The sequence below is a fragment of the Meleagris gallopavo genome, chromosome 10 (genome assembly GCF_000146605.3).
Source record: "Meleagris gallopavo isolate NT-WF06-2002-E0010 breed Aviagen turkey brand Nicholas breeding stock chromosome 10, Turkey_5.1, whole genome shotgun sequence".
Classification (NCBI taxonomy): Eukaryota; Metazoa; Chordata; class Aves; order Galliformes; family Phasianidae; genus Meleagris; species Meleagris gallopavo.
The window spans coordinates 13,650,279-13,669,763 of record NC_015020.2 but is presented as its reverse complement, the minus strand read 5'-3'; the positions used below and the strand labels follow the sequence as shown (position 1 = coordinate 13,669,763).

The window sequence follows — 19,485 nt, the reverse complement described above, 5'->3', positions numbered from 1 at the left end:
GGTGAGGCCAGTCTCTTTTCAGTGGTACGTGGAGACAGGACGAGGGGAAACGGACATAAGCTGCAGCATAGGAAGTTTCGCACGAATGTGCGTAAGAACTTCTTCACGGTGAGGGTGACGGAGCACTGGAACAGGCTGCCCAGGGAGGTTGTGGAGTCTCCTTCTCTGGAGATATTCAAGTCTCGCCTGGACGCCTACCTGTGCGACCTGGTGTAGGGAACCTGCTTTGGCAGGGGGGTTGGTCTCGATGATCTCTAGAGGTCCCTTCCAACCCCTACAATTCTGTGATTCTGTGATTCTGTGAGACAATCAAAGATCTTAAGATTCTTTCTCTCTTTCCACCAAAGGAGGGACATTTATGATTTTCCATAGGTATTTGCCATCAGAACACATCTCAGAAGAAAAGTTGCCAGTCATTTTGGAATAATGACTTCACTACACTGACACATTTTCAAAAAACTGCTGGGGAAAAAAACAAACAAACAAAAAAAAAAACAAGAAAGAAAAGCACACAGTTTATATGCCATTCTGGATGCTCTCTGTTGGCAATCAGCCTGCTCAGTAGGCAGAGCTCAGATGGCAAGGACAATCCCCATGGAACCAAGCAGAAAACCCAGAAGTTGCTCCACTCCACAAAGAGGGGTAAACAGCTCTCCCATTTTCACTGAGGTCAAACAGATGCAGAATTCTGAACACAAATATTTGCCACGAAAATACTCTAATGTTTCAGTCCATTAACCAATCTGCTGTGGCAGCTGGTGAACAGTCATCTTTTTAATTAGCCTCCCTTACTGATTAATTAGTCTCAGAGCACTGAGCAGTGGAACCCTGCACAATGCCATTGAGACAAAAGATATTCCTCTTCCTGGTACTAGTTTCATAGCCTTTGGTATAGCTGCAAATAACAAGCTTGGTTAATTTTCCATTCAACTAAAATAGTCTTTTTCTATCTAGGTAATTCTCTCAATCCACAGCTAAACAGCTTCAATGCCATCCTTTCACACAAATAAAAAACGTGGCATCAAGGCACCAGTTTCAAAGCCAACTGCATTTTATCACATCAGATTGGACACAGTGGCTCATTTGTAATCTCCTCCACATCCCATTTTCTACCTATGCTAACAAACTGGCATTAAAAGAAGTCAAGCAAATATTACCTTATTGCTGCTATCAAGTGACAGCAGATTGCTAACCATTTACAGATCAGTTCTGACAGGGTCAGAGTGAGGTGTGACAGAGCATCACGACTGCTGAAAACCACTACCCGTCACATCAGTCGCAAATGGGGTAAACTGTGCCTTGCCACTGCTTAATTTATGGGAGCTCCAAATATATCTCACCATGGAAAAAGTCCACCTGAGCAACTTGAGAGGGAATGGGAAGGTGAACAAGAGCTCCTGTCACACACACAGGAGAAAACCTCCACCACTGAAGTGACCCATACTTGTGCGCTGGCCCTGCTCATCTCCATCTAACAAACAGACCTGACATGACTTTACAGGAACTCTGTAAGTACCAGTATTATCCCTTCTTTATCATCACATAAGCAGTTTTCTCAGTGATTTGCATTTGTTTCTTCCTTACAAAATGGAGAGACATACATATTTATCTCTGCTAATGCACATCTTTTCCCCTCTGCACGGTGCCACATGCAGCAGGGTCAGAAGCCCGTGGCTCACATGTCATAAAGGTAACTGCAGTGAATTTTTATACAGTACAGATTTACATATGTGCCAGAAATGAAACACTGCCAAATCACAACTCCCACTTTCTGAAATTGTATGCAAGGCCTGCTATTGTGCTCCAGTCAAGATTTCTGAGAGGCTCACAGCAATCACCAAGCTGGAACTCAGCAGGAGATGTAAGACAGAGCAAGTGTGGCTTGTCAGTAAGGAAGTATTTCTCAGCACAGAAGTGCTCCTCCCTCCCTGCCCTCCCAGAACCCCCAACCAGAGATAGGAAACATGCCACCATGAGAAGGCTCTGGGATTGGAAATGATGCTCTCAGCAGCCTGCTGACCTCCAGTACAGGGGATGACAGGACTTACCTTTTCGAGACAGTAAGAACAGCACTGATTTTTCTAACTAGGTCAGACATTTTTCTTTTTGTGTTGAACTGAAACACTAAATCAAAACCCAAATTATTCACCCCCAACAGAAAATAGTGAACCAAATATTCCCCTAACAGAAAGGGCGTGTTTGTATCACACAAATGTAGTAAATCTTTATATTGAGATCGTGCTACCATTCACAAGAGACACATTTTAAATCTATCAACACTGTTCTCCTTCCCCAGCAAGCAGTTTCCCAGGACTCACCCAGTAGTTTTAAAGCTCCAGCATTTAATATGTTTCTCTGTGTCGCCCAGAAGATGCATCCATAGATCAGGTATCACATGCCCAACACAGGTAACCCTAACTATCAGTTCAACATAGAACCTGTGACAGTAAAATGACAGTTTTCAAGATTTGTTCCTCAAGTTAGTCCTCTACAATTTGCTTTAGAAAAAAAATTTTGTAGATCTCATACAATCAAATGTGCTATTATAGTCAAGAAATATATTCAAGGAAACTGCCCAGCATTCCTTACATTACCAGGAAGTAATGGCTAATGCTAAGTTAATGACTGCAGCACTGTAGAACGGTACGCACAGCGACGCTGTTTAGCCATGTTGTTTTGGTCACCGGGCAAAGAAAAGCACACCTGCGCCTACATAAACCTTCCTTACAAATCTCCACGTGAAGAGCTTCTTCCATTGATTTCCAGGTGTCTTCACTCTTCCTGAGGCAGTGCAATTGGCAGCTCAACAGAACAGTACTGGTGAGGCTGGATGATAGAAAACGGGCCAGGGTGTTGGGAGAGAGCTGTGACAAGAAGCTAGGAGATGGAGCAGCGTGGGACAGCATGGCTGCAGCTCCAAAGCAAGCAGGCAGCTGGGTCAGGGAGAGCTGTACCAGGGGCAAGCAGGCAGCAGGGCATGGCACAGATGTTGCTCCCACCTCTGACACACCTGACTCTCAGAACACTGCCATCTCTTACCATGTAGCAGTGTCTTAAAGGAAGATGCTCAAGGATGCACTGCTTACTGAAAATTCAGAAGTAGGCAAGGAGACAATGAAACTGCCCAGATGCATGCACAAGTGGAAAGAATCAAAATGAAAGCTATATATCTGATGGGAAGAAGAGTTAATTATGGAAGAAATCACGCACGTGTTCGTATATTGGGACAGCAGTGCACAAACAATGCAGAAAAATCAGTTCTGCTCTGTCATACAGAAGAAAGTGAACAATTGAGTAATACTCACATTACAAAGCTCTTGAACATGCATCTCATCATTGATACATATAAAATACTGCTACCAGAAAGCTTTCAGCAGGACTGGGAGAAGAATATACGTATGACAATCCTTAGGTAGCTTAATTCACTTTACAAGCACACAAAACTGAAACTGTTTTTCTTCAGATATAGCACAGAAAGTTCCTACAAAAAGTCTGACAAGTTCTTCTATTGCATCCAACCAACAACAGGCCTTATCTTTAGTTTGGCACAGTAGCTCTCCCATTCACTTATTTTTATGAACTCTTTCATCCAATGTATGCTGGCTGATGTTATCACCAGTAGCTACATGCGCATTGGCAACAGAAGAAAGCTTATGATTTCAGAATAGATTTATTTCAGAAGAAAACTGAATTTGCACAAATGCTTCAGCAAATCGTTCCATAATTCATACCAGTGTGTGCAGCATCTATCATCTTCCAAAATGCACACCACCAAAATACTTCTACCACGAAAAGGCCAAACGTGGCAAGGTATTTTCAAGGCGTGAGACCCTAGCTTCAAGATCAGATTTGTATTTTAGAAGCTCTCCATTCCCTCCTCCACAGTGAAACAAACATATTTGCCACTTTTGGAAAGCAAGCAGAAAAATAATGGAGGTGGCTTTGATGCAACATACAGCTGACAGATGTCCTGCGAATGGTTTCCAAGGAAAATACAACCCAAGCAGCACATCAAAAAGAAAAATGTACACCATCAAAATAACTTTATTAATTGGTAAAGGAAAAGAAGTCATGATGGCAGATCTCACTCTGGGACTTTTTAAACTTGACCGATGAAGCTGGTAGGTCAGACAAACAGGACAAGCATCAAAAAGATGTCACAACATTATGAAAGGAAGCGTTTACTAGCAACCCCAGAACTTTTCTGTGGACATGTGATTCATTCTCCATACAATAAATCCACCATTTTCTTTGATCACCATACAGATTTGTATTCACCTATTTGTGCCACTCTGACCATTCTTGATACCACTTTTTTTTTCCCCCTCAGAGTGCATGAGCACCCTGCAGTGAATTGCAGAATCACAAAAAGTGAACGTACTCACACCGCACAAAGTTTTTGCCAGCATAACCCAGTGGTCCTCAATCTTTAGATTACAGCTTTAAGCAGTCTGGGACAACACCACAGACAACTTCAAGTCTTCACTGACTGCACTGGTAGCATCGGCGTGCAGAACAGGAATAGATTACTGACACAATCCTCTCAAACCATCTGTACCACAAGGAGATTGGTCTCCTCTTAAGGAAAATATTTCTAAGCTTCTTTTTTAAACAACAAAATAAAAACCACTCGGGTTTGTATTCTTATTTCTTACTAAAAAGTAGGGAAATAAGACACAGAGTAAACGGAAACAGCTGAAAAACAAAGGCATGAATTTAAAAAGCAAACACCTGGACAAGAAGCTGACGTGCTTATTATCAGCTCAGCAAGCGAACAGAAAACTAAATGTCAAGTATTACTACAGATACAGGTCAGGAGTTTCTACTGTTAATGTCATTAGCAGGTACCCCTGGCAGGAGGTAAAGTCACCATCACAACTTCAGTTGCTTCAAACAAGCCAAAACGCTCCACTTTTCTGCTACTTTGCCACCGAATAAAATTGCCACTCTGTAGAATTCATTTTAATTCCTCAAAACAGAGAAGAGGAAAATAAAAATAAAAAAAACACTTACCATTGTGATGAGAATTCTGTACTTATCCAGCATTGCCTCATTGTCGTGGCATCCTGCCAGCAGCTGCCAAACCTCTGCCCTGAGTGCTTCAGGAACTCCTCTCTTCACCAGTGTGGACAATCCATTGGGTCTCACCACAAGGTTATTGTGCCTGAGAAACAGAGAACCATTCACCTGTTACATTACATGAACAGAAAAAGTGTTCAAGCTTTCCAGCCATGCTCTGAAATCTAAGAGTCGTCAGCTTTGAACATTTCTTCCACGGGTCATACTAATTAGTATTTGTCAAATGGGAAGCAAGGATTTACAGCGAGAACCGATGGCAAAATATAGTGGTTTCCAAAGTTATTCCAGGGAAGATGAGAAATGGTAATGACAATTAAAATAATAAACTGCAGAAACTGAACTATACCGGTCAATAAAAAAGAAGCTGAATTGAAAAGGGAAAACTAAACTGTATGTGAGATGTGTTTAGCATAAGTTCCCTGCATCGGGAACGGCATTTTGTGAGCAATCAGAAGGTGACTTTAAGTGCTAACAGAAAGATTTACAGTCCTGCTCTTATCCCAAGTTCCAAGAGCACACAGCAAATCACACAGCAGCCCTGGCATGCAGCTTGCTAAAATGCCAGCACCCACAGCTGCCCGTGAGGCTGCACAGCCACCAGGCAATGCTGCAGCACCAGGCTGGCTCTTCCCTGCCCCCAGCACCCCTCAGTAACCCTCAGAAGTGGGCACACACAAACGTGAGGAGGCTGTAACCACACAGATCGAATACTGAAGGCAGGGTATTTTTCACAACTAAGTCCATGCCTTCAGGATAAAACCACTGCGCGCACAACACTGCACAGCGTTCAGACACAGATATTCAAAAATCCTTTCTGAGATAATGGTGTTTACTGCTGTAGATTAAACCTAGGCTTGATTTATTATGACAGTTTTCCTAACAGTGCAGCAAGAAGGCTGTGTGAATTGATGCTACTCTTGCTAAGGTACAAAACGCTTGCAGGAATTTGCTTTGTTATTGTTTTGACCATTGCTATGTTTTTCAATTCTACTGGCAGGAGAATACTAAGAGCTGCAGTTTAGCCAAATGCTAGCAAGCTGCCATTTAATTAAATAACCCATAATTTGACCCTCCATTTTATATAAATGTTTGGAGTACTCATTCTCTGAAGCAGCTCATTAAGAGGTGAACAGTTTTCCACTGCTGTTTCCATTTAAAAGCCACTCTAAACAATGTTCTTTGTCCCATACTCAGAGGATGGTATCCATGATACCCCTGTTGTCTCAAATCACTGTGACTCCGGGGGGAGGGCCGGGAGGCATGACTTACTATGCACAATCCTTTAAAACACAGTGATTAGCTTTAATTTTAAGCATGCAGTGCAACAGAAGTCACTTCAAACTTCATCATTCAGTCAGCCAAAATGAAGGCCTTGCCAGGCCCTGCTCTCTTTTCTGGTATATCTTGAGGCAGGGCACATTAGTAATGCCATGACAGGAAGAAGTTTGAAAGCAAAGACAATATTCACAGATTTAAAGAGTCACACACTCTAAATAGCTACAGTATGATGAAGCATACATCCAGGTATAAATAAAGTACAATAGAAACTTTAAGTTTTGCAAATACAAACTATTCACTGTACACTTCATACCAAATTAACTTGGTTTCTAAGTGGTCATATGCGTTGTGTATAAAACACAAAGTCTGAGGAGTCAGCAAGTAGATAAAATAAAATCAACAGCTAAAAAGGAACATTCCCATATAAACATCACAGGGGTGTGCTCAGTCATGCTAAGAAACAAGACTAATAACCTCCAGCAGCCACTAATGGAGGTGCTCCTTCCCTGCTACAACCCCTCACTCACGTCATACAATCAGGAACTGAGCATGCACTGTACATTACTGCAGCTGGCACGTATTTAGGTAGCTTCACAGCAGCAGTAACTTTAGCAACTTTAGGAGGTAGTGAGGAATACGCTTTGTAAAATAAATTAAAAGCGTTCCACTGCTTTCCAACTGCTTACTGCATCTTCTTGTGCAATTATTCCTTGCTCTGCGGTACCCTCTGAAGGAGACTGTTGGAGCACTGTTTCTGCTGACTCAGTCCATGAGGTTACAGTGACATTTCAATTAACTGACATGGAGTATTTAAAATGCAAGGAATTTTTCACCTAAAAGGCAAATGGGCACACCACTTCCAAGTGAAAACGTTCCTATTTATTTCTTTATGCTTTCTACAAGCACACAGATACTCCTTTAGCATATGGTGCACTGTTTAAAACATTTGTGGATTTTATTTTCACCCATTTCTAGTTTTCAAATTGTCAAATTTTTTTCATGTTACGCTTTCGAGGTTTTGTTCTTAAAATGTAACATAACACTGTTTAAGAATCCAAGTCCTTTATGCATTTCAATTCATCTCAAAAGGGAATATTGTATGAGACTCTGCTAAAGAAAATGCTACTGCTAGGCTTCAAGCTGACTGGGACATCTCATTTCTCATCTTGTATTTAACTCACTTCAACTGGGATGTCTGACCAAACGATCCTCTGACTTACGTGGCTCATGGGTTTTGTGGTGCCAGATGTAAGATTTCAAACCATTTATTAATTCTTTCTTTGGGATGGCCTTTAGAACAAGCCTTGGACAGTCCTGAATAGCTCCAGATCTGTTTCTAGCCATCCCAGAGGAGGAGGGCATTTGTGTATAGGGATCAATCAATTTCCACATACTTCCTCATTTTCTTCAGCACTCAAAATGTGGTGAGAAATAATGAAAACAAAGGCAGGAAGGAGGGGTTCTGCTGAGAACTCGGTGGTGTCTCATCGAGGTGGCCTTTCCACAAGGTGTCCTTTACAGCTAAGATCTGCAATAAAGGGTTGTTTCATCTCCAAACAGACAAGGTGGTCAAGTAAAGAGGGAAAGCATCTTAATAAAGCCTTAAAACATTTTTCAGCTCTTTTTGGAGCTGGGAAGAACCAACTGTGCCAATTCTGGGTTAAGAACCTATGATTATATTTGACCCAGGCAATACGAGCTATTACTTATAAAGACAAAACCGAGTAAGTGGTTCTGGCATTTGCTGACAGCATAAGGTCCTGCAGAAGCAGCAAATTCAGTGTCTTTTTCTCTCTTGGCAAAACATACACTGCGGTGCTTAATTGAAGCACAGAAATTAAAGCACAGAATTAATGCTACTCCAGGCTTACAAATCATCTTACTCTTCACCAGAAACAGTTTATAGCGAGGGTCTCAGTCTTCCCAGAATTTCTTGTGCTAATACGAAGCACATAAAAGAAGAAAAAGGAAGAGCCTTCCTAAACAATTCAATGAAATGTGCACCAGCCACAGCCAGCTCTCCTGTCAAGCAGAGAGTTTCAAGCTTTCTGCACAGGAGCATACAAGGCTCAAAAACAAAGAAAAACTTAATGCTTAAAATCTTAATTTTTATATATAAAAAAGAAGCATTACCATCTCCCTAGTAATTCTCCCCAGGAGTACAAAATCTTCTCAGGACAATCCTTTGACACATCACCAGTGCCACTGGAGAGTTCATTATCACTCTCTGCAAAATAAAAACAAAGACACAAACAAGAAAACAAAAGCATGCACAGATTTACCAAAAAAGAACGGACATTAAGGATGCATACATAAATGTGTCAGACAAATTCTTCTCACTTATCAGCTTTGAAACAAGAGAGAGACATAGATAGTGTTAGTGGAACTGTAAAGAATGGTTGGTGGATTTGACAAAATAAACGCATTAGTAAATTCACCATAAAGTTTAAAAGAAAAGGCTACAGAAGAATTGACAGGGCTGTTATGAGAGAAAGGGCTGGGATGCAGAAAAGCATTACATGAGGAAAGATTCAAGGCAATCAGCTCTTCATTCAATGATACTTCACAATGTAGAATTATCCAAACGTCACATCCACGCTAAGTTTCACATAAAAAGAACTCTCTTGCAAAACACAGACGATAACACCACTTCATTGCATCCATCCTTTCCGTGGCATTCTGCTCTCATGTGGCACAGTGCTCTCCAAAAGCCTGCTCGGAGCAATGAAATTATTTTTTTAATGAAAAAAAGCTCAAAGTGCAGTAAAATTGACACTGTGACATTAAAGGTCCCACGGTAAGGAACAGAATGCTTCAGATGGAAAAGCAGCAAAATAAGTATCAGAACAAATGACGTATATAATGCGTGCCATTATATATGACTAACCCACACAGCTCAAGAAGATAGCATGAGCTTAGGATAGTAGGCTCAAACAGGCAGTAACAACCCAGTTTTGAAGTGTTTTGGAAGCCTATGCAGCTGCTCACTACAGTGAATGGGAACTTTTTAGAACAGCTCCTGATGCGATCGTGGCTTTGCAGTTATTCTGGGCTTTTTCTAGTGTTATCTGCAGAAATCACTGCTAAAAATTAAACACGAGTCCGATTTTGACAGCACCAAATGTTTAAATGGCCTGCAGCTCTCAGCACCTTTGTTAATGAAACCCAGTCCAAATGAGGCACTGAAAGCCCCGTTATCCTCAGAGTACAGACAGCTCAGGTGTCAGAATGCCTGAGCTTGCTCTGGAGCTATCTCAAGAAGCTACGTCTTCATCCTTGTCATTCAGGCTTCAATTACACATTTCTTTTGTTTACTCTCAGCAATTGCCAAAGGCAAGTCAGTAATGGAAACATCATCAGGTTTTGAATCTGGTAACAAAACATGAGGACAAAAGATAACATGCACTGTATTTCAAGGACAAAGAATGACAAAAATGCTGTGCAGATACAACAGCGCAACAAATGTTTGTTGGGTTTTTTTTAATTGCAAGGCAAAGTATTTAAACATAGGTTGGTTTTATGTTTTGGAACCAGTAAGGCTGTTTGTATATCACATTAGATGACAATAAAAAAAAAAAGAAACATTTTAAATGGACAAAAAGCTCCTAATTCTAAAGACTCACAAACCTTCGTGCATACACTAAAGTTAGAGATGGAAACACGGGGGTGTAAAAATAAACAAACAGAAGGATCATTTTAACTAAATTCTCATCAAATTCTTACCATACTAAAGCATTTAGAAAAGAAGCTACACTTAATACTTCTGGGTTGTTATCTGATTCAAAGACAAGCTTGCCAAGGAACATCGACACCAGCCAATGCAGAAAAGCCTTCCTTCCCTCACCAGGTCAGTATGCTACACGACATCCTTCAAAGCTCCTAAGGAGATCAGTGTTACACAGCATAATTATCCCAATCAGATGCAGCACAAAGCTACAGTGCTTCAGCCCTGGAAACTCTTTCATCTGGAAGGCTTCACGGTAGTTGGAATGTATTATTCAGTTGTATGTCAGAAAATCACAGGCCTTAATTAGAAATGCCATATGCTCCCTTTCAAAAGACACTAACGTCAAATTTCAAAATAGAACAGGGCAAAGGGTGGAGAATAAACAGCTTTAAAAATCTCTACTTTGTTTCCATTCTGAAGACTTATCACATGCTCTGATCTGTGCAATTCCTTCGGTATAAATTAAGGGAAAAAGAAAAGAAAATGGATCCTGGGAGGAATTTTTAGCTGCACAAATTCTTCCCTGAAGCGTGCCTTTTTCCCCCACACTGCATAGCATCTATAAGCCAGCAGCATTAGCCAAAGCATAGTTTTATCCTGCCTGATTCTGCAGGGAATGCAATAGAACCCTTCCTCTGGATGTATCATGTATTTTCCTCTTATTTTTATGTCCTGCCCTCTCAGCAGCTCTCAGCTGCAAATCTGAACGCACACCTCAGTAGAACAGGAGGACAAGGAGTGGCAAGGAAGCAAATCGGAGTGGCTGGGTTGTGAATGTGTGCAACACACGTGGCCTCTGAGGGTGCCTACAGCCAATAATGTCTCTTTTTCTAACGCAGTACACGCTCTTACTTTGTGGATGGACATCCCACAGAACAGCTGCCTAAATTCCAAGTGTCACTTTAATGCAAGCCTGAAGGATAGAACTTAAACAGCCAGCATCACTCTGTGCACGGCTACAGCAAGAATCAGAGAATATCTTGGGTTGGAAGAGACCTGTGGAGACCACCTGGCCGGCCTTCTGCTCCAAGCAGCTCTAGTTAGATTAGGTCACTCAGGGGCTTGAGAGCAAGTGGAGAGTCTTGAAGATCGTCAAGAAAGATGATTCCAGAATCTCTCTACACAACCTGTTCCACTGCTTGAGCAATGATCGCGGCTTAAAAATGTCCCATTGGCTAAGTAGAATTTCCCACATCAGATGCCTGCTGCCTCTCAGCACGTCACTGTGGAGCTCTGAGTAGAGAATGGCTCCATCTTCAACTCCTGATGCAGTGCTTGTAGATAACGATAAGGTTCTCCTCTGGACAAGTTTTGTTTCCCATCCTCAATAAACACAGATCCTTTAAATTACCATTCCAAGCCCTTCCTACTGTAGCTCTTGGACCACCTCTCCCAGTTCTCAATGCTTTCTTTCTCCAACTTACACCAATTGTTTTTTCTCCTAAACAGAGTAGACAATTTTAAAAACAATTTTAACATATCTCACGTTAAAAAAGAATCTTTGTCCACTTTTTCTCTCAAAAGACACGTTCTCAGTGCTTCTGCTCATTTCTGCCTACTTCCTCCAGCCTCTCTCCAACTGGTCTGTATTTTCTCAGTGAGCCACGTTCAAACAAAACGCCAAGACCTCACGTGTCCAATAGAGAAGAATCATGCAGATGCTCTCTCTTGATCATAACCTAGTATCTCTCTGAAATAAAACACACACACGCTTGCATGCAAAGTCTTGGCCTTTTCCTTCCCTTCATGTATTCTGACAGCACGATGCTATCTTCCTGTCCCCCCTCAGGTGCCTGGCAGACTCTTAGGAAAAAGCAAGCAGCTTTGTGTAACAGAATTGTCCATTTTTGGCATAAGGGAATAGATGCCAGTTAAGAACTCTTGCTCCTGTCAACAAAAAAATAGCTGTTAAGTAGGCTTGAGTGTTTTTGACCTTGGTTTAAAAAATTTTTTTTTTTTTTTAACTTTGTCAAACGAGGGGGATTTTGGTTGGGGTTTTTTCATTTTTCTTAAAAGTTACCTTTAAAACAACACTCTTCTTTCATCCCTGTTTGAAACAAACATTATAGATACAGACAACTAAGAAAGCAGCTCTGTTCCCCTTGAAAGAAGCCTACTAGATTACTTGAAGTACAGCAGTGCTTTAGAAGTCAGACCAGAATGTTGACACAAAATGCAAATAAATTAGAAAACTACAGTGTTGATACCAAGAGTTCAGCACACAAGCAAATAAGTACAATCTAAAGTGAGTGAAAATACATGAATATAGCAGAAAAAAAAATGAACAGGTGGGGTGTGAAGAAGAAAAAAGGATTTTTAATGAGTTTTAATTGAGAAGCTGTTACAAGTGAAATAAAGAGTAGGTGGAACTGAAAAATAATACACTTGGAGCAGCCTGAGCAGGGCAGCTTGTAGGAGAAGGAAATTAGGTTGTAAAGATAGGTGAGAATAGAATGGGAATAATTCAAAAGTGAGAAGTTTGATCGATATGTAGGAGAAGAACAAAAATGAAGGGAGGGCTGACGTTGGCAGCATATCATCAGGGCAACAAGAGACTTTACATGGAATCAATCCATACATTAGAAATGAAAGACGATCATGAGAAAGGCCACAAAAAAAGCAAGTTTCCATTTATAAGGCAAAGGGAAATTATACAGAGCATGAGCCATAGTTTTGCCAGGGAAGACAAGAGAGAAACAAAGTTTAAGTCATAGAGTTAATTCTAATATCAAATAAAGCAGACTTTCAGAAAGATCCAACTTATCAATGCATTACAAAACATTCTGATGGAGGCAAAAAGCCTCAAAATGCCTTTTAAATCATACAGTTATGAAATGATCCTCAGAAAATTTATAATAGGAAATTAATCGAATACAGCACATTTCCTAAGTCAGAGGGAACAATAATGATCAGCACCAGAAAAAAAAAAGGATTTAGAATATAAATGGAGAAAACCTGCACTGAGTCCTGTTAGTATTTAAGTTACATGAAAGACTTGAAGAAAATTTACTTCTCACTGCTGGAGTGCACAGAGAGCAAAAAACAAAAATGAAAGCCTGCATCTGATAAGCACTGAAGGAATAGGAGGAAATCATGCCTGTCCTTCACTGCCACTCACATTCAGACTGCATAAATAACGGCTCTCACACAATAATGCAGCCTGTGCAGTATCTCTCAGCATCTATGTCTCCACTTTGGAAAACAACCCCATTGGTGCAGTGAAATGACTAGCCAAGCTGCCATTTTCTTCTCAATACAATAAAAAATTCCTCAGTTCCACATCACATAGTCTGTACATAGGCACCGACTCACTGTCGTACAACAAAATTAGAATTCACAGCAATAAACCTCAACTCTTCATCCAAGTCTGAGTGCAGAAGTGTGCAAAGATTTTACCCTTTTGTAGCAAATGCACAAGTGGGCCACTATGACATCTCTGTATGTGATGTAAAAGTGCCTGAAGCTGAATAAAAGAGCTTCAGTTCAGTAGTTTTGCTCCCACACAGATGACAAAGCCAACTCAGCGCTGCTCAGCGGAGGTATTCTTGTAAATACAAACATCTTCCACATGTACTGTGCTGTCTGAAAACTGACATCCTTGAGAACATGCAGGAAAAAAAATCAAGTGTGAGATGCTGTCACACTTCTAAGACAGTGCAACTCACCATTCAGTGTGACTGAGCTTTAGCATTTGCAGATTAATTCCCTATTTGATATTTACCTCTGAAACTGAAATGGAAAATTGGGGAATCTCAGGGTTGTTTCCATTTCACGTACAACTGTGCAATTTCATCACAATCAGTACTTCATTTGAAAGTGCAGAAGTGCTTCAAGTTGAAGCCATTTTAAATATTTGCCTTTTTAATGGAAAGCCCATACTTGCATGAATAAATGTGAGTATGGTTGTAACCATCAATAACAACTTCCATCATCCAGTGCAGATTAAGAAAAGTCCTCTGCATCTTTTGTTTGCTAAAGTATACATTAACAAACTGCTCACATCCCATCTAACCAACAATTTTAATAACAGAAGTTAACTCCTAAGGCAAGACAACCCAAGACAGTGGACAATGCAGTCCCTCAAATGACATCAAGGCTGTTTTCATTTGGAAGTTACAGATCCACATTTCTTCAAAGCACTTGTGTTTTAAGAATCTCTCTGACAGAACTTCAAGCAAAGGTTAACTAGTATCTGTCAAACAGAAAAACAGCTTAATAAATTTAGGATTTGTTAAATTTTAGTTCATTTTTATGGCATCAACCAAAGTACTCTAAAACAGATTCAGTGTTATCTTGTTTAGGACCCAGCATCATTACTCTGTGTTTTGAGCTAATACAAGAAACATCTCCTGTGAACATAAAGTTATTTTTAATATGGGTAAAAAAGCAGAGTTGATTATTTCCATAGTACTAATGTCATTCGTCTCACTCATTCATCCTCATTTGTTCACATACTCCCTGATCATAAGCCCCTATTTTGTCACAAAATACTTTGAATAGCTCTACTAACTCCTAAAATATCACCTCCTCTATTCTTCTGCCTTTTCAGTTCCTGAGAACAGCCTCTAACCACTCACAACATTTGAGCGAGCATCTTAATTTAGCCTCAATGATCAGCTCTGATCATTTAGCATTGCCCACTCCTCAATCACTCTACCCATCCAGTCTTCCTGGGCTGCCAAAAAACATTACTACCTCAGATTTCTTTGAGGCTTTCAGAGTCCTCTATCTTTTCATCTCCACAGTCAATTTTCATATCTCATACATTAATTTCTCCGTTGTTTAATACTTCTCTCTGTACTTAGAGCTAAGGCAGTTAGAACAGAGAGGAAGCATTACCTTGTTTGTTATTTCTTCTCTTCTGCTGCCTTTTCCTACTCCTACAGCTTGATATTTATGTAAACTTCTCCTTACTAAAAGAGAAAATTATTAAACTCCAAACACATTTCACTAGGCCTCTTGCTGGTACTGCGTTGTCAACTGGATCCCAGCCGTCAGAAATGAAGCATCTTTGAACATCAAGAAATCTACTGCTGCAGTAAATAAAACCCACAAACATTACTGCATTCCTGGAAGTCATTTCAGATGGTTTTAGAGCCAGTTACAACTCATCCTCCAGCTTCTTTCCAGAGACTTGGTAAGCGTGTTAACCTTCACCTAACATCAATTACCTGTTTTACAATTTACAATTTAGAATTGTTTTGGAATGTGTGCTAAGTACCCTGTGTTTACTCTGAGTCTAATGGATAGCTTGGGAGAAGAGTTAGTAACCAGGCACTTGAGACCACATAAAACATAAGCAAAAAGTCTTCAGCTTACTTGCAGTCAGTTTAAAGACTCTGGAAACACAAAGTATTTTGTGGTTCTAAACACAACTGCTCCTATTTACAATGACCCTTAACCTTTTAACAGCGTTCTAATTGAAGACAAAGCCCAAAAAGCTGTCTAGTATTCTCCTGCAAAGTCTGATTATTTTAAAAAGAAAAACACTAGAGTCAAAGAAAGGTCAGGATTCCATCTATCATCTAAGGAAGCCTTCCTGCTAAACGAAGCCAACTTATTCTTCCCCTTTGTATGCTCTCCTTGCAAATCCTTCTGCCAGAAGGAAGTTTCCTCCAGTGCTTCAGCTCACAGAATAACTGGGGAGGACCAGTTCAACCAACAGTGCTCTGCACTTCTTACCAGGTCACACTCAGAATTCCATGTCAGCAATGCAGTTTTCTGCTTATGGATGAAAATTGATACTTAAATCTTTTATTTGAAACTTTTCCAGAAAGCAAGAATTTTCTCATTAGATATTTGATTCTTTTAAGTTTAAACCTGAATTTAAGAGAAAATTTCTTACTAAGGAGTGTACTTCAGAATCCAGATTTTGACAAGGAATCATTAATATTAATTAATGTTTTTAAAAATGCTATCTCCAGAGCAGTGAACCTTAGATGACAGAGTTGCCAGAAAAATCTATTACAGTATAAATAAGTATTAAAAAAAAAAAAAGTTGACCCAAAAGATCTCTAAGTAGCTGCTTCACAATCTTTGCAAACATGAGTTTTCAACTGAAAAGCTATGTAAAGAAAGAAGCTGAAATGGAAAGAAAAAAAGAGTAAAAGCTAAGAATAATATATAGGGGAAATATGTTTGTCCTTTCATTAAAATAAAAAGAACAAGAATATTGAAAAAATGCCTTCTTATGAAGATAACCTTTATTCATATACTCACAACAAATGACATCTCACCAACTGTGTGCACGGAGTACATAGAAAGCAGGTAAGTTACAAGTGAGTCATGCATTCTCACAGCGTTACACAAACAAAGCTTGAATGTAGTGTTTCTAAACTAAATTAATGTTCTGTACAAGTGCGGTATATGCCTTTAAATATATATAAAAAGAGAGAAAAATCCTCAGTATCTGTAAATGGGTACACCAGCCTCTGCTCTATCTAATATTCTTTATAATGCAAACTTGCCATTGGAGCAAGCAGAAAAAAAGCTACGTGGCCAGAGAGCCTTAACATTAAAGAAAAGAAAAAGCTTTCTTCCAAGGCTAAGACACTGTAAACTCAAGGTTTTTTTCCATCATCATAATTAGTACCCTGAAAAGAAAAAAGAAAGAAAAAGAATGAAGAGATTTATTTAGAACAACTGGCAGTGACTCATTTAACCTGCACATCCACTAGGACAGATAACTTCTAAGCAGATAGTTCTAAATGCAGTTTCCATGAGAACAGAGTCACATCACGGTATTTTTATGTCTTCTCTCAGGATGTAATCCACGTTTATAATACGGAAACTAGCATTAGGAAGCTAAACCAAAGTTAAACTTCGGTTCATGCCTCATATGAACTCACAGCCTATAATAAAATATAGCACCAAGAGGACAATAGCTTATTATTAATTATTACTAATTAAGCTACATTCATCAAATTCTACAATAGCACTTTTACTCTTCTTGGTGAGAAGTAATATGGAGGGGGAAGAGAAAAAAAAAAATCAAGTTATTATTTGAGTCCTGTCCTATCTAACAAGCTCCAGAAAGCATTCTGACTGCCAGAGCACAAACATCCAGCAAGGAAAAGAATACCCATAAACGTTGAGCTTCACTACACTGAACCACAAGACCCAAAGGTCAATCTGAAATAATTCCTGCTATAAACAGTAAAGCATTCTCAAGTAACAATTTAACATAAAAGTTGCATTCGAGATAATGTTATTTTTGCTTTTTAGAATTGACAGTGAAATGACAGTGATAGTCAACACCCACCCTGCCGAATTTGAAGATCAGTTAGCTATGTTTTTTTAAGCATGGTGTCACCTGAGATTTGGGTTTTCTGGTTTGTAAACAGAAAGGAGTAAATGTATCTGCTGCTCCTGTGTTAACCACAGGGTTCTGACTCCCACTGCATAAACGGATATTCAACTATTTACAATCAAGTACGAATCTAGAAGGAATTTTTCCACTGTAATGAGCAAAACCTTTTACAGTACTGACAGAACAATGCCAGAAATCTCAAGTGTAACTTTGTAGAACTATCACAAGTTGTGGAAGGTTGGATGTCCTAATGAAAGAAGGCCCCTTGAGAGCCTGTTCTGAAGGCTATAAGCCAACCTTCAGGTACAAAGGGACTACAGTAGGCCAAGGGCTTTCAAAAACAAGAGAAAGATTCTGAGCAACCATTAGCCTTGGAGGAAGAAGGCAAATACTACGTGTCCATCAACAGCAGCAATCCACAATGCACTCACCGACTGAACCTAGAGGTATTTTGATTTGTAAGTGCAAAAAAACTCATAATCACATGCTTGACATATAGATCAGAGGCAGGAGAATTCCCTTTATGAGACTGTTACCCTGTTGGTTCTTTTCCTGCACACAGGCATCTACAGCCAGCCATTTCAATGCTGTTCTTTAGCAGCACAAAGGCAAATGGCTTCTTATCAGATGAAAAACACTCTAGCAAAGGTTTTCTATCACATTAGCAGAGCACAAGTGTAGCAGTAACAAATTTTGAAGCATACAGAAAAATAGCAATGTATAGTCTGATGCTGCTATTAGAAGAACTCCAAATAATAGGGTTGGCAAAAATGCTATTGCTCAACAAACTGCTGCCAAAAGAAAGTTATGTGTGAACTTGCTGCCCAGAACAGCTGTATTTCTATTGGACACAAATAGGAAGAATTGAGTAAACGATCAGCAAAATATAATGGTACTGTCTACAGAAACTACAAGTGCTTGCTTATTTATTCTTACCTTCTTCTGCCTCATCTTCCTGGGATGATACAGGCCCCCCTCCACTTGTTGGGCTCAGCAGTTGCTCTTCTCTTGCAGACTCTCTCTGTAGGCTGGCAACTTCATAAATGGGATCCCCAGCACTGGTGTGGCTTTTTCCTTCAGACTAAAACAAAATAGGTGCATTTATTAGGACCTCCTACTGACAATTCCAACTCTAATAGTATGCCAAAATCAACCCAAAACACACAAATTTCTTATTGCAGCTAAACAATAGTTTGGGCAAGACTCCCTCAGATTCCTCTGCAATGGCATATGTAGGCCGGCTGTAATATACAGCTGTGTTTCTCTTTTGAGGTTTATGGTCCAAAGATGCAAATAAAACTGCATTATTTCCAATGCTGTCTCTTTGCTTCTATTTTAATTACCGTGCTCAAAAACCTTTTCCATTTAAATATAGAGATGAGGGCAAGGAGAAACTGCAGCAAAATAAAAGACGAGAGAACAAGCAGGAAAAAAAAAATAGGGTAACCGACATAAGCACAGGAACAGGAATCGACTGCCTTAGAGGAAAAAGTTAAGGGTTTTAGTAGGTAAAGAGAAAGCTAAACAACAAATCCTAATGCTTTTTGAAAGCCATAAGTTGAAAAGCTCCTTACTGTTTTACTCAAACAAAAACGACAGAACAATTTAGCTTTATTTCAGAGCAGAATCTGCAATACAGTCCTTTCAATGGACTTGTGTTCGTAGCCTGAGTTATCTATTTGTAATATTTATGTATGTATTATATAGATACATGCATACTGCCCATACATTATACACACATGTATATATAAGCTTGCATGGGTGTGTGAAGGAACTGCACATATATGTCAATCTCACAAATTAATTATCTTGGCAATTTGAGAGCTGTGCTTAACTATACAGAACTGAGGGCAGAACATTTTCCCTAGAAAGCACTTCATTCTGTAACAGCAGCTTTTATTCTTTTCACCTGCCTTTGTGGGAATTCAGTAACTCTCAGGGCAAAGTTGGGGAGCAAGGAGAAATGGTTTTAGTTTTAATTCCAGGTGGAAAAGTTCAGAGCTTAATTTACCTCTTTTGCATTCAGAGGAGACTTGTGTGAAAAAAGATACCTACATCCCACTGGATGCTGCAGTGTGAGTTTTTGAAGGAA

General features: G+C 39.7%; 1 protein-coding gene across 1 annotated transcript in view; it reads right to left on the bottom strand.

Moving 5' to 3' along the window:
- Positions 1-4,326: 4,326 nt before the first annotated feature.
- Positions 4,327-19,485, bottom strand: part of LOC104909304 (rab GTPase-activating protein 1-like) — a 30,704-nt gene continuing 15,545 nt past the window's right edge. The window contains exons 7-10 of the mRNA XM_019618387.1: positions 18,330-18,474; positions 8,491-8,584; positions 5,014-5,164; positions 4,327-4,344 (exon numbers count right to left, since the gene is read on the bottom strand). Coding sequence (XP_019473932.1) covers positions 4,327-4,344; positions 5,014-5,164; positions 8,491-8,584; positions 18,330-18,474 — 408 coding nt within the window. The remainder of the gene's footprint in view (positions 4,345-5,013; positions 5,165-8,490; positions 8,585-18,329; positions 18,475-19,485) is intronic.